Raw genomic sequence first — 17455 nt, forward strand, 5'->3', positions numbered from 1 at the left:
GTTACCCGTATTTTAAACAAATTTCCGAACTTTCCACGACTTGCCAGCGGCAACGAAGATGAACGACCGACGAGATGATGGGTTTGGGTTTGGTGGAGACGGAGGTGTTGATGGCTCCAACTTTGGTCGTGGCGGGGATGACGGAAGAGGGATGGATATGTTCACGGTGCTGGACGCCATGATGGCTGAGATGATGGGCAGCATGAACGTTGGCCTCGCTGGCGGGCAAGGCGGACTTGGGATGATGGGCATTGATGATGATGATGATGACGAGAGCAGCGCGCGCTTCCACATTCTCGACAGCAGCGATGATGCCACAAGAATACCACGAAGCGGCAGCGGCACAAGTCCACGAGACAGGCTGCTGCGTCCACAAGGGGGAAACCACACCGCAACTACAGGCACACTGGTTGGCAGCAGCAGTGGCAATGTTGGTGGCGCAAATGAGCCGTCTTCCATCCCTTCCATTTTCGATGCTGCACGCCACGGTGATCAGCGGCTGCAGCCACCACCGCCGTCATTCTTTCCATTTGGACCTTCGCTGCTGGAGCAAATGTTAGGCCAAGGCCACGAACCGCGCACGCTGGACTCGGTTGGGGGCATGTCCCCGGCGGTGTCCTCGTCAAGCACGTTTGTGAGTGTGGTTCAGAATGGGCGGGAAACGATTCGCAAAGAGACGCGGACCGTCAACGGCGAAACCGTGACGGAGGAGACGCGCACGTGGGTGGATGAGGACGGACAGCAGCGCTCAACAACATCAGTGCTGACATCGGGCGGGGCCCAGCCAGCACGGCCCATACTGGGCGGGCCCGAGACACCCGCATCCCGCCTTGGCGTCACGCCCAACAACGCCAACAGCAGCAGCAGCAGCAACGACGGCAGCAATGGTGGTGGGGCTCGTGTCTTCAACGCACCGCAACCACCGCAGGCCAACAGCGCCGCAGACGTTCCTTTTACCACCAAGGCGGTTCACTTCCTCTCCGCTTTGTTTGGCAAATGATTGCAGGGCACGGAATGTGTGTGTGTGTGTGTGTGTGTGTTTGTGTGTGCATCTTCGTGACCATTCTGTGACCAGCCATGTGCATATACCCTTCACATTCTCATGTCACCATGAGCAAGGGAGCAATCAAGTAAACACCCTTTCATTTGATTGATGCAAGTGGAAGTTGACTTCAAGCTAAGTCGCAAAACACAAACCAAGAAAGGAACACAGAACACACACACACATACACACTTGTGCTGGTGAATAAGAAAGAGATGGGCACGTTTGAGGTTGACACAGTCGCATGAAATGAAGAGGAGGTGGTGGGAAGGGGTGTCACGAAGAAAACTCCGCGTAAGGAGGCCCTCGAAGTTGCAACAGCACGATACACGATGAAGATGCAATCTCGATTCACAGCAGTCGCGCAAACAAGGCCACAATGAACACACGTCACACAGACACATACACATACACAGACAGGCAAGCAGACAGACAGACAGACAGACAGACAGACAGGCACAGCGCCGAATGCCTTTTAGAAGGTGAACACTTCGTGGTGGAAGGCAAAGTCGTAGTACGCCGCCATGTCGCTTGCTGCGGTGATCATCTGCTCGGGTCCACACACCATGACCATCGTGTTTCGGCCCGTGCTGAACCCGCCGCCAACCGTCATCAGGTCTGGACGGCCCGCCTTGGCAAACGACGACACCACGTCCACAAGCTCGTGCTCGCCAGGGCGGCTGGAAGGACCGAGCGATGCGTACGAGGCAGCGCCCGTGATGTGGAACGAGAAGTCGAATTTGACCTGCACAAAGTTGTCGCGGGCAACCTCCTGCATGTCGTTGAACATGTGCAGCAGCTCCGCCTGTCGCACCGCCCACACCAGCGTCACTGTCTTGATGCGGCCAACGTCCATGCCAGCCCGCGCGCGGTTGTAAATCTCCATGAGGATGGAGTGCATCGGGGTGACGCCAATACCGCCAGCAACGAGAATGAGGTTCTCGACCTCGTCAAAGTAGAGCGGGCGCCCGTATGGGCCGTCGACACGCAGCTTGATGGCCTCCAGCGGGTACGTGTCTGTCACCCACATCAGCTTGGCCGTGAACGTGTTGGGGCCCATGTTCTTGACATGCAGCGTCAGCTTGTCTGCAGACGGTGGTGAGCTCACCGTAAACGGATGCCTGCACGTGTTGGTTGCGCGTGTGTGTGTTATGTGTGTTGTGTGTGCGTGCGTGTGTTTGTGGTTGTTGGTGAGAAGGGCGGGTAATGTGCAGTGGTTCGAGAGCAACCACAAGAAACAAGACACACGAACAACAACAACAAGAAACTCGAGCATGAAGAACAACAGCAACAGCAGTCGACTGACCACTCCATGTGGGAGATGCAGGGGACGTTGAGCCAGATGTACTGGCCAGCATAGAAGGTGAAGTTTGCCTTTGCGAGCTGCAGCACGGTGACACCGGCCTCCTTGTTGACGGTGACGCTGCTGATGGTGACGGGGTCGCAGCGGCGCACAATGCGAATGCACCGGTCCAGCAGCCACAGGCCAAGCCCGCCACACGCATAGTACCTGAAGGTTTTTTGGTGCGTGTGTGTGTGTGTGTGTGTGTGTGTGTGTGTGTGTGTGTGTGTGTGTGTGTGTGTGTGTGTGTGTGTGTGTGTGTGTGTGTGTGTGTGTGTGTGTGTGTGTGTGTGTGTGTGTGTGTGTGCACACACACACACACACAGACATAGACATACGCACACACGCATGCACAACACACACACACACACACACACACACACACACAGAAAAAAAACCAAAGAGGTGGGGAGGGGTTCGTTCATCATACGTATGAAACCAGCGAATCAATCTGAAGGCATGGATGGTAGCGGTGCAACTACACATCGGGGAACAGCGCCTGGTGTGCAAGCGAGCAGCTCCAAAGACAAAGACAAAGACAAAGACAAAAGCACAGACACAGATACGGACACCAAGCAAGAAACTCGGCTCAGCTCAAGCGAGTCAAGCCAGCAACGCAAGCGAGTCAAGCAAGCAACCAGCAACCTCTAACGGCTAGACGGAGTATGGCGGGGGCGCCGAGGCCTGGCCCTGCAGTTGCGCCGGAGCTGACCCCATCGCCATTGCCGGTTGTGCGGGCGGCAGCCGTGGGCCTGCAGGGAGGTTGTGTTTGCGGCAGTACTGCAAGACTTGGCCGGGTATCTCCGCCAGGACGGCGCGCGCCAACGCCGCACCAGACACCGCGCGGCCCGACATGAATTGGCTGGGGTGGGTAATGGGTGAGGTGTGGTGGTGCCGTGGTGGTGGCGCGTGTGACGGTGAGATGGGAACAGGAGCAAAGCTGTTCAGGAAGAAAGGGGTGGCAGCGGCGCTCAAGGGAACGGCAAGCAGGGGTATTGTTGTGATGTGACAACTCGGCGACACGCCCCCCCCCCCCCCTCTCACGTACACCAACCCACCCACACACAATGACCCAAACCAAAGCAAACCAAACCAAACAAGACAAGGCAAACAAGCGCAATGGCGGGTGCAGCTGACTTGATTGGGACAAACTGGACAATATCGCGCTCGGCCCTGACGCCCTTTGACTCGAGCAGCGCGTCGTCGCTGTCAAGCGCGTGCATGGCGCTGAAGTCCGCGTCGCCAACCCCGATGATCACAATCGACATCGGCAGATGCGATGCCTGCAGTGGCGGCGGTGAAAGAATACAATGGAGAGGGGAAGGGCACAAGAGGCTTGAGTGCTACAGGCGGACGCACACACAGACAGACAGACAGACAGACAGACAGACACACACACACACACACACACACACAGACAGACAGACAGACAGACACACACACACACACACACACACACAAACACATGTACCCACACACAGACCTTGACGACGGCATCCATGGTGTCTGCCATATCTGAGATGACGCCGTCTGTGATGATGATGAGGATAAAGTAGGTCGGGGCGGCGCGCCCGCCCATAAACGCAGCGTGGTGCCGGCCAGCGATGCTGCGGTGGTCGTACAGGATGATGCGTTGGGGGATGGGCGAAGAAGGGGGATGGGACGTGAGAAAGACCTGCACAACAACAGGCGGGCAGACATACAGGCAGGTAGACGCAGGCAGATGTAGGCAGATGCATGCGCTCACATACCCACACGCTCTCACTCCTTCTCACCCACACTCATTCTTTCTCGCTCACACGCACGCACTTACTCCTTCTTTCTCACTTACTCACACACACACACACACTCACACACACACACACTCTCTCTCTTTCAACCCCGCCCCCCCCAAACACACGTACTCTGCCGTGATGTTGATGATGGGGGCAAAGTTTGTTGGTCCCCAGAGCTCCACGCGCTGGAGGGTGGAGTAGTACGCGCCAAGCACGCCCTGCACACCGTTGCACATGGGGTTCTCGTAGTGGCCGTTGAGCGGCAGCTGGAATGTCACGTTTTGCCCAGGGAGGCGGCAGCCAAACCCAAACGCAGGGAACAGCTTGTCGCTGCAATCATCGACGAGGAGGCAAGACAGAGCGAGTGTGTGCGTGAGTGCGTGTGAGTGAGTGAGTGTGTGTGAGTGAGTGTGGGTGTGTGTGTGGGTGTGGGTGCGGGTGTGTGTGAGAGTCAGTGTGGGTGTGGGTGTGGGTGTGGGTGCGGGTGCGCGTGCGAGTGCGTGGGTGTGGGTGTCTGCACGTTCGTCTAATGGTACTGCTCAAGGTTGGATGATGGAACTGATGTGACATGAATGCGCACACGTGCACCGGCACGACCACGAGCCAGGAGCCACCACATCACTGCACCTGTCGTAGTCCTGGATGATGTTACCGACAGCCTCGATTGCGGTTGCATATGCACTCCGCTGTGCGGGCGAGTTGAAGTGCAGTGACGACGGCATGTCCTGCCGGCCTGTTACCACGGTTGCAGTGGTGATGGTGATGACAAAAGGTGAGAGATGTTGTCACACGAACACATTGTTCGCCGTCTTGCTTCTGTAGTGCAAGGAGCGACGAGAACCAGCCACACAGGAACACCACCACCACCATCCTCATCATGAGGTGCGCGGACCATTTGAAGCGGTGAAGTCGACGGCGAAGGAACAGCTAAGCTGGAGACCGCCGAGGAGATAATCTGGCGTCACGTATTAGGGGAGGGGGAATGGGTGAGCACTTGCTGGAACAAGCAGGAATGTACAGGGGTAACAGAGACAAACAGACAAGACACACACACACACACACACACACACACACACACACACACACACACACACACACACACACACACACACACACACACACACAACACAGAGCAGGGGCGTACCGACGAACGAGGGCCTGAGTTCGGTGGTGCACTCGTCAAAGGCGACGACGCCAGAGTTGCGGTAGCTCCGCTTCTTCGCCTTCTTTGTCAGATTGATGAGCTGATGACGGCAGTTGGTGGTGGTGGATGGGTGAGACATGGAATGGTGCGCGTGCAATCACAACAATAAGATCAGCAACGCCTTTGTGTCCCCATGACACACATACACAGACAGACAGGCAGACCCCACACACATCCACACACACACACACACACACACACACACACACACACACACACACACACACACGGGCATAGACAGTCATCCCCCCCCCACGTGCGTGGCATTGTACCGGGTGCTCAGCGTGTGGGTCTGCCTGAATTGCGGCGAGCGTGGTCTCGAAGCTGCCGATGAAGTCGTGAGATCCAACACGGTCCCAGTCGAACACCTCAAACTGATGGCAGCAATAGCACAGCAAGCACATCACACGCGTAAGCATGAAATGCACTCGTGCACCCAAAGGATTGTTACGACGCACCTCTGACCGTGTCGATATGAACACGGGCACGAGAACAAACACATGCCCTCCTGCCAGCCCAGCAGCCAGCCCGGCACCGTGACTTCGTTTCCCTTTCCCAATGTCCATCGCAAACACCCCTCGCTCCAAAGCACCCGTCACCAATCATCCTCCAACCCCCACTCGCCCCAAATCCTCCAACTCCCCCTCTCCAATCCACTTGGTCGTACCTTGAGGGCTGTCTCCGGGTTTCCGTTGCACAGGCGCGTGAGATCAACCTCGAACGGCGCCCACAGGGGGTTCAGCGTGTTGCGCACCACCTGCACACCGCAAACACACACACATGGCAGCAGAGGGGGGTGGAGTTCATGGTGGATGTGGATGGTGTGTGTGCGTGTGTGTGTGTGTGAACTTTCCCTTGTCACGAACACTGATACACGTGGGCAGCCATCGACATGCAATATGCACCTCTGTCTTGTGGACGGTTGCCCAGGAGCCGCTGAGATTCCTGGAGATGACAACATACGGGTCGGATTTGCCTGGAGGCACACGCGCATTTTGAACATGTGTAAGTGTGTGCGTGTTGCGAGAGGGCAAAGGGGGAAAGCGTTAGATGAGCGTCAAAATGATGAACGCCGTGTGGACCGGCGGTTTATGGGCACGGCAAGACACACACACACACACACACACACACACACACACACACACACACACACACACACACACACACACACACACACACAGCCAGACAGGCAGATACACACACGCACGCAGACAGCGCGTACGCACCAAAGAGGTCCTTCTTGTCGACCTTTGTGGCGCGCATGCGAAACTTGACAACACCAGCGCTCTTCGCGGCCTCCTCAGCCAACACCGTGATGACGCCCTTTGTCTTCTTTCCCGATTTGCTGAGTAGCGGCTGCACGCGCGGCCCGGGGGGGGGGGGTTGGCGGTCAGCAATACCGTGTTCACGGAGGTTTGCATGGAAGCATGCGCTTACAACGAAGGCGACAGCCGACGAACACACAGACACGGATACACAGACACGGGCACACACACACACACTCTCTCACTCTCTCGTTCTCTTTCGCTCACTCTCTCGTTCTCTTTCGCTCACTCTCTCACTCTCTTTCGCTCTCACACTTTCTCACTCACCGCAGTGAGACGGCCGTGGTATTCGCCCATAATGCTGCCGAGGGTTGTGTCGATGCGCCCAATGAAGTCTTGCGCCTGCAAACTGCCGCCTTTCGTGTCCTCATCGTACCTACAGTGTGCGCATGCGCGCGGAAGGTGTGAGTGGAGGGCGATTATCAAAGGGCAACAAACCACTAACCACGAGCAGAGTAGCAGCCACAGAGCACCATAAAACTCTGCTACATAAGTGCCAGGGTCACTTCACTTACACATCAAAGCGAAGTTTCTGTGTGGTTTCGAAGAAGTAGGAGAGATCAAAGCCCGTCGCAAAGTCTGGGTTGTGGTTGTTGGAGAGCGTCTCTGTGCGGCCGTACTGTGTTGATCGATGGGGTTGGAAATCAAGGGTATCCAAGTCGAGTTGTGGGCAGTGTCAGTTATCGCATGTGAGAAGGGAGGTTCGCACGACGCTTCAGCCACATGGCACAGTGGCACAGCGGAGCGGTTGTCTGAGACAAAGAAGGCGCAAGTGAGCGCCCAAAAGCACATGCAACCCGCACGCGCACAAACGCACATGCAACTCGCACGCGCACACAACCGTATGCAAGACCACGTGTGCTGACCTCAACAAAGGCGTTGTTGCGTTCATCAAAGGTGTAGATGACCACAAATGGGTCTGATTTTGAGAGCGTGTCCTTGCGCGGCAGCTTGCTGCATTGGACATGCAGCTGCAGGTGACTGCAGGGCCCATTCATACTCATTGCTTGGGGTTGGTCGACTCAAGTCCTCCTTTGCTGTGGAACTTCTGGGAGTGGTTTGACGCACGTGAGACTTTCCAGGTATCTGCTGCGCGAGCGGCGACGATGTGGACGATGACGATGATGGATGGTGGTACATGAGTCACACACAGCGTGAATGAACGCGAGAAAACACACGCAAGGCCCAAAACTGACAACACAACTCTCACGTAGGCGACCTACTTCACCCATCCCACCACTCCCCCCTTGCCTCGCAGGCCACTGCCAGCATCAGCACACGATGTGGGTAGGTCCCACCACCAGCCAGCGCTCCTCTCATTTCACATCAAACCTTTCTGTTGTTGTTTCGTCCTGTCAGATGGCCGGCAAAGTAACCGTGCCTATTTTTAGGACATATGTCCTACATCTAACCACCACGATGGATGAAAATGGCGCCAAGGTTTGAGCAGAGCAGCGTGGGATGCAGTGGGTGCTCGTGTGTGTGTGTGTGTGTGTGTGTGTGTGTGTGTGTGTGTGTGTGTGTGTGTGTGTGTGTGTGTGTGTGTGTGTGTGTGTGTGTGTGTGTGTGTGTGTGTGTGTGTGTGTGTTGTGTGTGTGTGTGTGCATGAATTCCTCCTGCAAGCAAGGGAGGGCGGTCCTTTCCTGTTGCCCCTCTCGCTCTCTTCCTTCCTCTTCACACACACACACACACACACGCAAACACACACACACATTCACATTCACATTCACACACACACACACATACCTTTCCTCTTCGTCGCTGCGCTGCAGATCTTGGACTCTTGGTTTCGATGCCAAATATGCCAGGATTACTTCACGGCTCCTGTGTTGATCAAGACGTGCAACCACAACTGTATGTTATGTGCCCAGCCGGATATTTCCTTACATCGGTTCACGTTTACGCCCGTGTGCTTGTCCACCACACCCACACACACACACCCACACACACACACACACACACACACACACACACACATGCACACACACCCCCCCACACACACATAAACACACACAAACACATCCACACACACACTCGCACATTGCACAAATACACGCCTCCTGTGTGTTTGTTGCAGTCTGCTCCGAGTGCATTCGCCGGCACCTTGGCTATCAGAAGCAGAGGATCAGCTTCACATCGCAGTGTCCAACATGCGAACGCGTCAGTTGCAAACGTTGTAGATGCATGGCATACTTGTGGCTGTGAACCTGTCACGTGCGTGTGTGCGCGTGTGCGTGTGTGCGCGTGTGCGTGCGCGCGCGTGTGCGTGTGTGTGCGTGAGTGTGTGTCTGCATGTGATGTTCTCGAACGTGTGGTTCAAACAGCAGGGATTCTTTTCTTGCCGTGTGCATTCCCCTCACGCTGTGGTTTCTCAATCTCTCCATGGCAATGGGACAGGATTGCTGTCCCACAGACCTGATTCCCAATCACATCTTGACGCACATGCTCGACGCCTACCGGCAGTCCAGGTGTGCACTTCCTCGCTATCGTGTGCGACCAGATTTGAGAGTTGCACAGCGAGTTTGATATGAAGCGTAAATACCTCAGTGTTCGTTCCTCTCAAACCTCACTTACTCAACACGTAGCCGTCACACACACACTCACACTCTCACACTCTCACACATACGCACATGCTCACTCCCTCATACACACATACACACGCACTCTCTCTTTCGCGGTAGAATCCCTGCACTGCTTCAGTCTGGAACACTGCCGACAGCAGCAGCAGCAGCGTTCACCGCCGGCACAGCTGTGGGGTCGCCGATGAGTGTGTCCGCGGCAGCAAGTGCCGCAACACCATCTACGCCTGCCGCCGTCGCATCCACACCTGCACCAGCATCGTCAGCATCGCCATATGTCGCAAGTGGCCACGGTCGGCAGACACGCAGCACACGCAGGCGCACAGCAGCAGCGGCAGCGACACCAGCAGCAGTTCCCACGCCAGCAACACCGCTGGCAGTGGCGCAACCAGGAGAGATGGCAGCAAAGCGAGCAAAGGGCGTGAGGGAGGATGAAGCTGTGTTTGCGTCACCGTCATCATCGTCAGCAACACGGCGGTCGCGGCGGCGAAAGGGGCGAAAGAGCATCAGTGGTGGCAGTGGCACCAGTGGTGGTGGTGGCAGTGGTGGGACGAATCAGCCAACGCTACAACACGTCAACGGCAGCTCCGCCGTGGCATTGCCATCGGTGTCATCATCGAAGCAGGCGACAGCGGTGGCGAACAAAGGCGGCCGTATGGGCGTGTGCCCTGTCTGCGGCAGCGCGGTGCCGATCAAGCACATCAATGCGCACCTTGACGCGTGTCTGTCAAAGGGGACGAAGGACAAGCGCTCGCGTGCGTCCACGTCTTCTGCCGGCAGTTCACAGAACGCAAATTCACCTGCTGCCACCACTCCTGCTGCAGCTGCTGCTGTTGCTACTGCTACTAACATTAGCACACAACAACAACAACAACAACAACAACAACAACAACAACAACAACAACAACAACAACAACAACAACAACAACAACAACAACAACAACAACAACAACAACAACAACAACAACAACAACAACAACAACAACAACAACAACAAGGAGGGTCCGGTGGTGTGCGGACGCGGGCAGCGGCAGCGCGACAGCGGCGCACGAGCGATGTAATGCCGACAATGACGACAATGACGACACCATCATCATCATCATCATCATCATCACCACCAGCAGCAGCAGTGCTATCAGCAGCACCGCAGATACCGTCGTCTGCAGGAACAGTGACGATACCAGGGGAAACACAACAACAGCAGCAACAGCAGCAACAACAACAACAGCAGCAGCAGCAGCAGCAAGGGCTCGCACAAGGGTCAGTGATGACAATTGTGGTGGACGATGACGATGCACCTGCAGTGGTTGTGGATGGTGGTCACGCCAAGGGTAGTGCGGCTGCTGTGGACGCAACCTCAACGGTGGCAGCCAACAGTGCCACCTCCACCAGTCTGCCAGCACCCAACACGACGACGACCACGGCGACACATGTTACACCAATGCCCTCATCAGCTCCTGTCCCAGCTGCCACCAACGCCGCCACCACCACCACCATGGTGTATTCCACGACAACCGCACTCAACCCACTCCCAGTGGCAGGGACGTATGCTGGAACGGCACCTGTGACTGCGAACGTCAACAACACCGCAGTGATGAGCACAGTCGCCTACAACGGTTACAATAGTGGTGCTGCCGTTGCCACCACCATACCAACACCAGGCTATGCTGTCACAAACAGTTACTACAGCGCCCCTCCTGCATCTGCCGCTGTTGCGCTCCCAATGAACGGCAGCACCAGCAACAGCGCTGGTCCCACCATGACCGCTAATTTGACTGCGGCACCTGTTGCCACTGGGCCGTGTATGTGTGCGGATTGCATGCGTGCATCCATGGCGGGAAAGACAGCAGCGGGCGTGACGCCAGTGGCAACGTATACAAACGTAACGGCTGTTTCGTCAACCGTGGCCTCGACAAGTGGGCCCGGTGCAAACACGCCAATTCCGCCGTCTGTTCAGCTTCTGCGGCAGCAGCAGCAGCAGCAACAGCAGCAACAGCAGCAACAGCAGCAGCAGCAGTCGAAGCCAGCAATTCATCCTGCAGTTGCTGCGCAATATAGAAAGTACGCCAAAGTGTGTGTGTGTGTGCCTGCTGATTTTGCATGCACACGCATACGCACACGCACGCATAATCACGCACATGCACGCACATAACGAGGCTCACGAGCACGCTGTATGCATGGATGCGTGTGACTACAGGGCACCTGTGGAGCGAGCACGGCCGCGGGGTCGCGGAGTGTACAAATTCATGAAGGACAAGGACCTACGAAAGCTGATGGCAGAGTGCGAGGTAACACACGCTTGCGTGTGTGTGTATGTGTGTATGTGTGTATGTGTGTTTGTGTTTGTGTTTGTGTGCGTGTGTGTGTGGATGCGCGTCCACATGTTTCTCAGTCACTCACGCGTGCACGCTCCTCCAAACGTGCATGCAGCTTCCCGCGGGGAATAGGCAGCTGATGATATCGAGACACCAGGAGTTCACCCTGTTGGCCAACGCGCAGGCAGACTCGCTCAAGCCACTGTCAAGTAAGCGCACTTAATTGTTGTTTGTAATTACTATCTTCATCCCCGCATTGCAGGCCTCACTTCCCGTGCTCATTGTTCTTGTTGGCGATGCACAATGTCTGCGTACAAACTGTCCAATTCACACACACACACACACACACACACACACACACACACACACACACACACACACACACACACACACACACACACACACGTGTGCAGCGAAAGAGATTGCAGCTGAAGTGCTTCGGCGGGAAAAGCAGTCACGCACAGCAACGGTACGTCACGGGAATGTGGCGTGCGGGATCGTCGTGCCTACCACCTCACACCTCACACCTCACGCCATATGTGCACTTGTGCAGGAGCATCCAAAGATGGCGGCGATGCGGCGGCAGGTGCACGGCCTGTCACCGGCGGAGCAGCAGCACTTTCGACAGCTGAAGAAGGCGGCCATGGCTCGTATGAAGAAGCGTCCACGTCGTCCAAAGGTGCGTTGTGCGCGCGCGCGTGTGTGCGTCTGTGCGTGTGAGTGTGTGAGTGCGTGCGTGTGCGTCTGTGCGTGTGAGTCTGCGCGTGTGTGCGTATGCGTGTGCGTTTGTGTGTATGCCTGACCATCCCCCAACCCACGCACATACACACACACACTGCGATGGCCACGTGCAGCATGCCATCTCTCACACAACAAACACTACCTGTATCTTGCTTGCATGCTTGGCTTGCAGAAAGGTGTTTGGTTCGCGCAGCGATACCCGACCGAGTAATTTCGTGTAAATTTTCAAATAAAATTCCGCAATTTCGTCATTTTGCCAAGCAACGACAGCAAACAACGACGCACAAACAAAGCAGCCAAGAAGGACCTGCGCGCTGCTGCCACACCACGTCGTCCACCCCCCCCCCCACTGTCTATCCTTTGTCTGTCTTCCCTTCCACAAAACAAAGCAACGATGCGGCGAGTTGCGGTGATTGGAGCTGGGGCTGCTGGCCTTGCTGCGGCGCGGCGGTTGATGGCGTCCTTTGATGTTGTCGTGTTTGAGCGCTCCTCCAAGGCCGGCGGAACATGGAACTTCACCATGGACCAGAGCGACGCCGTGCACTCGAGCATGTACCGCGACCTGCACACCAACCTCCCCAAGCAGATCATGGCGTTCCCGGAGTTTGAGTTTACGCAGGGCAAAGAGACCTTTGTCCATCACACAGATGTGCAGGCGTACCTGGAGGCCTTTGCCGCACACTACGGCATCAACGCCATCACCCGCTTCAGGACGCAAGTGGTCCGCGTCGCCCACACCAGCAACAGCAAGGGCAGCAAGGGCAGCAACAGTAGCAGCAGCAGTAGCAGCAGCAGCAATGGCAGTCGCGATGCTGGTGATGGCAGCAGCCTTGGCGATGAAGAGGCGGACAGTGCGCCCTTGAGCGGCGAAGCACTCATGGAGAAGGATGGCGCATGGGCGGTGCGGGTGGAGAGCCTGGAGACGGGCGAGACGGAGGACCTCACATTCGATGCAGTTGTCGTGTGCAACGGGCACTACGCCAAGCCCATCATGCCCAGCATCCCAGGCCTGGACCGCTTCCAGGGGGAGGTTCTGCACAGCCACACGTACCGTATGCCAGAGCCCTTTGCAGGCAAGCGGGTGGTGTGCCTTGGCGGCGGGCAGAGTGGCCGCGACATCTCGCAGGAGCTGTGCGCCGTGTCTAACGCAGTCACGCTGAGCCACTACGACCCGGAGCGCCGGCTTGGCGAGCCGCCACTCGTGGAAAAGCCACCCATCAAGGCGGTTGCAGAAGACGGAAGCATCGTGTTTGAGGACGGCAGCAGCACCGCCGCAGACACGCTCATCCTGTGCACGGGGTATGCGTTCTCCTTCCCGTTTCTTGACGAGGCATCCTGTGGCGTGCAGGTGGTGGACGACGGGCGCATTGTGGACAATGTGTACCGCCAGGTCTTCAACATTGCACACCCGACCATGACCTTTATCGGCCTGCCCGTGAAAGTTCTCCCCTTCCCGCTGTTTGACCTGCAGTGCCAGTGGGTGCACGCGGTGTGGGCAGGCGCAAAGTCGCTGCCATCCCGGCTGGAAATGCACGCAGAGGTGGCGGCTGCGCGCGAGCAGCGGCGGCGGCTGGCGGTACCACGTCGCCACGAGCACGTGCTTGGTGGCACCCAGTGGGAGTACAACCGGGAGCTTGCGCGCCTGGCCGGCGTGTCGCCGCTTGAGCCGTGGCGAGAGGAGGTCTACCTCAAGAACAACGAGCTGCGCGCAAACATGCCGTGGCAATACAAGCTCAACACATTTCACGTGGCCAAGGACGGCTCCTGGACCGTTGATGTCGTGGACAAGCCGAGCACAAAGCAGCAGCAGCAGCAGCAGCAGCAGCAGGGGGGTGCAGAGGGGTGTGCAGAGGTACATGATGGGGCAGTCGTGCACCAGACGGCGTAAGCAATCAGCGTGGTGAGTGTGTGTGTGTGTGTGTGTTGGAGTGGAAGGCTGGTCACATGTTCACACTTGTGCATCAGGTGACATCGTGCGTCTGCAGTTTCGTTTCAGCTACCAGGCAATGATGTTGATGGCAAGTGGGTTGTGGGTGATGGTGGTCGAACCTAAACAAATGCTACAGATTATGACTGTCCTCTTTTATCTGTCAAGTACACATCTGCCCAACAAGCCGACCCGAGATGCAACGAAGACGTTCATGCAACAGCAGACACACCATGCCACCTTTGCCGTGACACCAGGCGTCAGGGCGGGAGGGGGGGTAAGAAAGATTGTTCTGGTGATGATGGGTGCAACAGTGGCATTCACGCGGCTCTATTGCTCTGCTATTGCCCACGTGTGTATCACGCCGTCAAACGGCTCACAACGCTGTCAACAATGTCACGTGTTGTGGCGTTCCCACCAAGGTCAACCTGCATACAGAGTGGAGTGAATGTGTGTGTGTGTGTGTGTGTGTGCGTGTGTGTGTGTGTGTGTGTGTGTGTGTGTGTGTGTGTGTGTGTGTGTGTGTGTGTGTGTGTGTGTGTGTGTGTGTGTGTGTGTGAGGGAGGTCATTCCCGCTGGTGGCGGGCGATGATGACGAAATGGACAAACCCAACACGCTCCAAAGAGCAGCACCCTCCACACCAAACAGCAGCATGGCTAACAACAGGGGCAACAGGGCAGCGTACGGGGAGGGTTCCGGCGCTGAATGTGTCGCTGAGGGCGGCGTGGAGGCGAGTGGCAGCGTCCATCTCGCCAAGGTGCTGCAGCATCAGAACAGCAGAGAGGATCTGCGACGCAGGGTTGGCTGGCAGGACGGATTGTGGGGGAAGGGGAGCGGAGTGTGGGAAATGTGTGGTTGGTTGGGTGCTGGTGCTGTGAGCTCCAGGAAAAAAAGCTGCAATCACGAATGCACGCGCAGGTACACAGCCAAACAAACCAAGCAAGCAAACAAGCACACGAACACACCGAAGAAGTACACAAGCAAGCAAGCACAAGCACACGAACTGACAAGCAAACCAAACAAGCCAAACAAGCCAACGGCGCACCGATGCCTTTGCCTGCAATATCGGGAGCGCTGCCATGCGCGGGCTCAAAGAGGGCGTGGCGCTCGCCAATGTTGCCTGAGGGGCACAGACCGAGGGAGCCAATCATGCCGCCAGCAAGGTCGGACACGAGGTCGCCGTACAGATTCGGACAGCAGAGCACGTCAAACTCGCGCGGGGCAAGCACGAGGCGTGTGAGGCAGCTGTCGGCCAGGTGGTCGTCGCACCGCAGCTGTGCTGCTGATGTCGTGCTGGCAGTGGTTGGTGATGTGGTTGCTGATGTGTTTGATGATGTGGTTGGTGATTTGGTTGATGATGTAGTTGATGATGTGGCTGTCAACTCATTCGCAATCTTCTTGAAGGACGAGAGGAAAAGGCCATCAGACTGCTTGCACACGTTGGCCTGGTATTCGTGTGAATGGGTGAGTGACTGGGTCAGTGCGTGGCTGTACGGGTGCGTTGCCTGGTTGGTTGTGCGTGTCGCTGAGTCACAGCAGACGGTGGGTGCACGGAAACATGCAAATACACACGCATTGTGCGATCTACATGTGTTTTCATTTCGGGCATTCATAGCTCGTCTCTCACTCGCCCACAGCAGCAACACTTGCCACAAAAACAACAACAACAACAACAACAACAACAACAACAACAACAACAACAACAACAACAACAAACCAACCAACCAACCAACCAACCAACAGTTGCACCTTGTGTAGGGCGGTGACGCGGCGACGGCCCATACGTTGCGCAAACTCAATGGCGTAGCGTGCAATGCGCTGATGGTAAGAAATGGCGAGGGCGAGTGCCCGATGTTGGGAGCAAGAGCAAGTGCGAATGTGAGGGAATGTGTTAGGGTGGAATCGACATTTCTACAACACAAGGCGCTCCACGGCAGCCTCAGACACACACAGCAGCCGCTGAAACACACAGGCAGTCGCAGATACAACATCACACAGACGGGTACAGGAACAGACACGGACATGTGCCCTCACCTCTGAGGCGTGGCGTGTGATGCGCTTGTTGCAGATGACTGTGTTGTCGTCGACCCACCGCTCCTCGCCCGTGTACACATCCTCGGTGTTCTACGCTTGACAAAAACGTGGATAAGCACGAGCAAATTGAACATGTGTGTGTGTGTCATTGGCAAAGCACCAAAGGATAAGCGCAAGCGCTACAATTGCACGCCTCTTCTCCCGCTCAAAAATTAAGACTTGCACCGATTCCATAAACTCACGCATATCGACACAGTTAGACAGCGACAAGACAGACAGACAAACAGATAGACAGACAGACAAGACAAACAGTCACACACACACTGTCATGCATACACACACGCACACACAGATACACACAGACATACAGGCACACAGACACACAAGCACACAACAGTCACACACACACACACACACACACACCTCGCGAATGACGACGAGATCAACGTTGCTGAAAGGGGCGGGTACACCCGGCATGGTCTTGGCGGGGCGAACGTTGGCAAAGAGCTGAAAGTACTTGCGGAAGACCTGGTTGCCACTCGTGTACTTGTTGCCCTTGACTTCAACATACGTTTTGGCCTCTGTGGGCTGTGTTGAAGGAGAGGGAGGCGGTAAAGGTGAGTCAGCGAAGCTGAGATGACGTTTGACTTCACGACGCAACAGCAGAGGCTATGCCATGCAAGCACTCGTGTGGTGGCTGCAGCGTTGCTGTGTTTGCTGAGTTGTGTGGGCAGCGGACTGCGCAGGTAACGCACTGGGATGGTGAGGGGTCCCTTGAACAAGACCCCGATGTCGTCAAACACGTCTACGTGCTCATCTGAGATGTACACGCCCGATCGCTACTTGGCCTCGTACCCCTGCGTTGTGTGTGTGTGTGTGTGTGTGTGTGTGTGTGTGTGTGTGTGTGTGTGTGTGTGTGTGTGTGTGTGTGTGTGTTTTAAAAATGACTGACCTTATCGTTCGGCATCGGTAGCCAAGTTTAAAGAGAGCTGTTGGATGTAAGGACCCCCGAAGGGCTAATTTACATCCGCTCTCCCTCCGAAGCCACGAGCGTTTGGCAGCGATGTGAGTGAATGGAGCAATGTGTGGCATCAAATCCCGCTAATGGCCCTATCATAGGCAGACTCGTAAAGCAGATTGAGATTTGTATAGAGAGTCTGAACGAGAGAG

The 17455-nt window shown here is 56.2% G+C and overlaps 7 protein-coding genes across 7 annotated transcripts; 4 read left to right on the top strand and 3 right to left on the bottom strand.

Moving 5' to 3' along the window:
• Nucleotides 1-58: 58 nt before the first annotated feature.
• Nucleotides 59-1000, top strand: PTSG_12169 (uncharacterized protein; the record flags this gene model as incomplete). Its single annotated transcript, XM_004994445.1, has 1 exon — nt 59-1000. The coding sequence occupies one exon, from the start codon at nt 59-61 to the stop codon at nt 998-1000; it is 942 nt and encodes a 313-aa protein (XP_004994502.1).
• A 126-nt stretch (nt 1001-1126) lies between these two features.
• PTSG_12170 (uncharacterized protein) lies at nt 1127-2870 on the bottom strand (the record flags this gene model as incomplete). The annotated part of the gene is made up of 3 exons (XM_004994446.1): nt 1127-2163; nt 2349-2552; nt 2815-2870. The coding sequence occupies 3 exons, from the start codon at nt 2868-2870 to the stop codon at nt 1518-1520; spliced, it is 906 nt and encodes a 301-aa protein (XP_004994503.1). The 3' UTR covers nt 1127-1517.
• A 168-nt stretch (nt 2871-3038) lies between these two features.
• Nucleotides 3039-7692, bottom strand: PTSG_12171 (uncharacterized protein; the record flags this gene model as incomplete). The annotated part of the gene is made up of 14 exons (XM_004994447.1): nt 3039-3246; nt 3522-3667; nt 3868-3991; nt 4289-4489; nt 4787-4892; nt 5052-5114; nt 5304-5403; nt 5636-5737; nt 6031-6120; nt 6269-6339; nt 6590-6719; nt 6956-7064; nt 7204-7307; nt 7555-7692. 14 exons carry the CDS (start codon nt 7690-7692, stop codon nt 3039-3041), a joined length of 1692 nt encoding a protein of 563 aa, XP_004994504.1.
• A 415-nt stretch (nt 7693-8107) lies between these two features.
• Nucleotides 8108-9455, top strand: PTSG_04411 (uncharacterized protein; the record flags this gene model as incomplete). The annotated part of the gene is made up of 5 exons (XM_004994448.1): nt 8108-8128; nt 8461-8542; nt 8766-8848; nt 9086-9156; nt 9389-9455. 5 exons carry the CDS (start codon nt 8108-8110, stop codon nt 9453-9455), a joined length of 324 nt encoding a protein of 107 aa, XP_004994505.1.
• Nucleotides 9456-10237: 782 nt separating this feature from the next.
• PTSG_12172 (uncharacterized protein) lies at nt 10238-12565 on the top strand. The gene is made up of 6 exons (XM_004994449.1): nt 10238-11328; nt 11465-11555; nt 11698-11791; nt 11996-12051; nt 12136-12261; nt 12496-12565. The coding sequence occupies exons 1-6, from the start codon at nt 10328-10330 to the stop codon at nt 12532-12534; spliced, it is 1407 nt and encodes a 468-aa protein (XP_004994506.1). The 5' UTR covers nt 10238-10327; the 3' UTR covers nt 12535-12565.
• Nucleotides 12566-12584: 19 nt separating this feature from the next.
• Nucleotides 12585-14444, top strand: PTSG_12173 (uncharacterized protein). The gene has a single exon (XM_004994450.1). It carries the CDS (start codon nt 12718-12720, stop codon nt 14209-14211), a length of 1494 nt encoding a protein of 497 aa, XP_004994507.1. The 5' UTR covers nt 12585-12717; the 3' UTR covers nt 14212-14444.
• Nucleotides 14445-14487: 43 nt separating this feature from the next.
• PTSG_04413 (isocitrate dehydrogenase) lies at nt 14488-17252 on the bottom strand (the record flags this gene model as incomplete). Its single annotated transcript, XM_004994451.1, has 8 exons — nt 14488-14678; nt 14937-15055; nt 15297-15696; nt 16001-16069; nt 16286-16375; nt 16709-16873; nt 17041-17124; nt 17238-17252. 8 exons carry the CDS (start codon nt 17250-17252, stop codon nt 14610-14612), a joined length of 1011 nt encoding a protein of 336 aa, XP_004994508.1. The 3' UTR covers nt 14488-14609.
• Between the last annotated feature and the right edge of the window lie 203 nt (nt 17253-17455).

Source organism: Salpingoeca rosetta (genome assembly GCF_000188695.1).
Source record: "Salpingoeca rosetta unplaced genomic scaffold supercont1.10, whole genome shotgun sequence".
Lineage (NCBI taxonomy): Eukaryota > Choanoflagellata > Craspedida > Salpingoecidae > Salpingoeca > Salpingoeca rosetta.

Excerpts from the sequence above, each read along its gene's own strand:
- PTSG_12172 (XM_004994449.1), top strand. The coding sequence starts at position 10,328 with ATGCCGACAATGACGACAATGACGACACCATCATCATCATCATCATCA. Across the intron at positions 11,792-11,995 it reads CTCGCTCAAGCCACTGTCAA|CGAAAGAGATTGCAGCTGAA; the intron begins GTAAGCGCACTT and ends ACACGTGTGCAG. Across the intron at positions 12,052-12,135 it reads AGCAGTCACGCACAGCAACG|GAGCATCCAAAGATGGCGGC; the intron begins GTACGTCACGGG and ends GCACTTGTGCAG.
- PTSG_12173 (XM_004994450.1), top strand. The coding sequence starts at position 12,718 with ATGCGGCGAGTTGCGGTGATTGGAGCTGGGGCTGCTGGCCTTGCTGCG.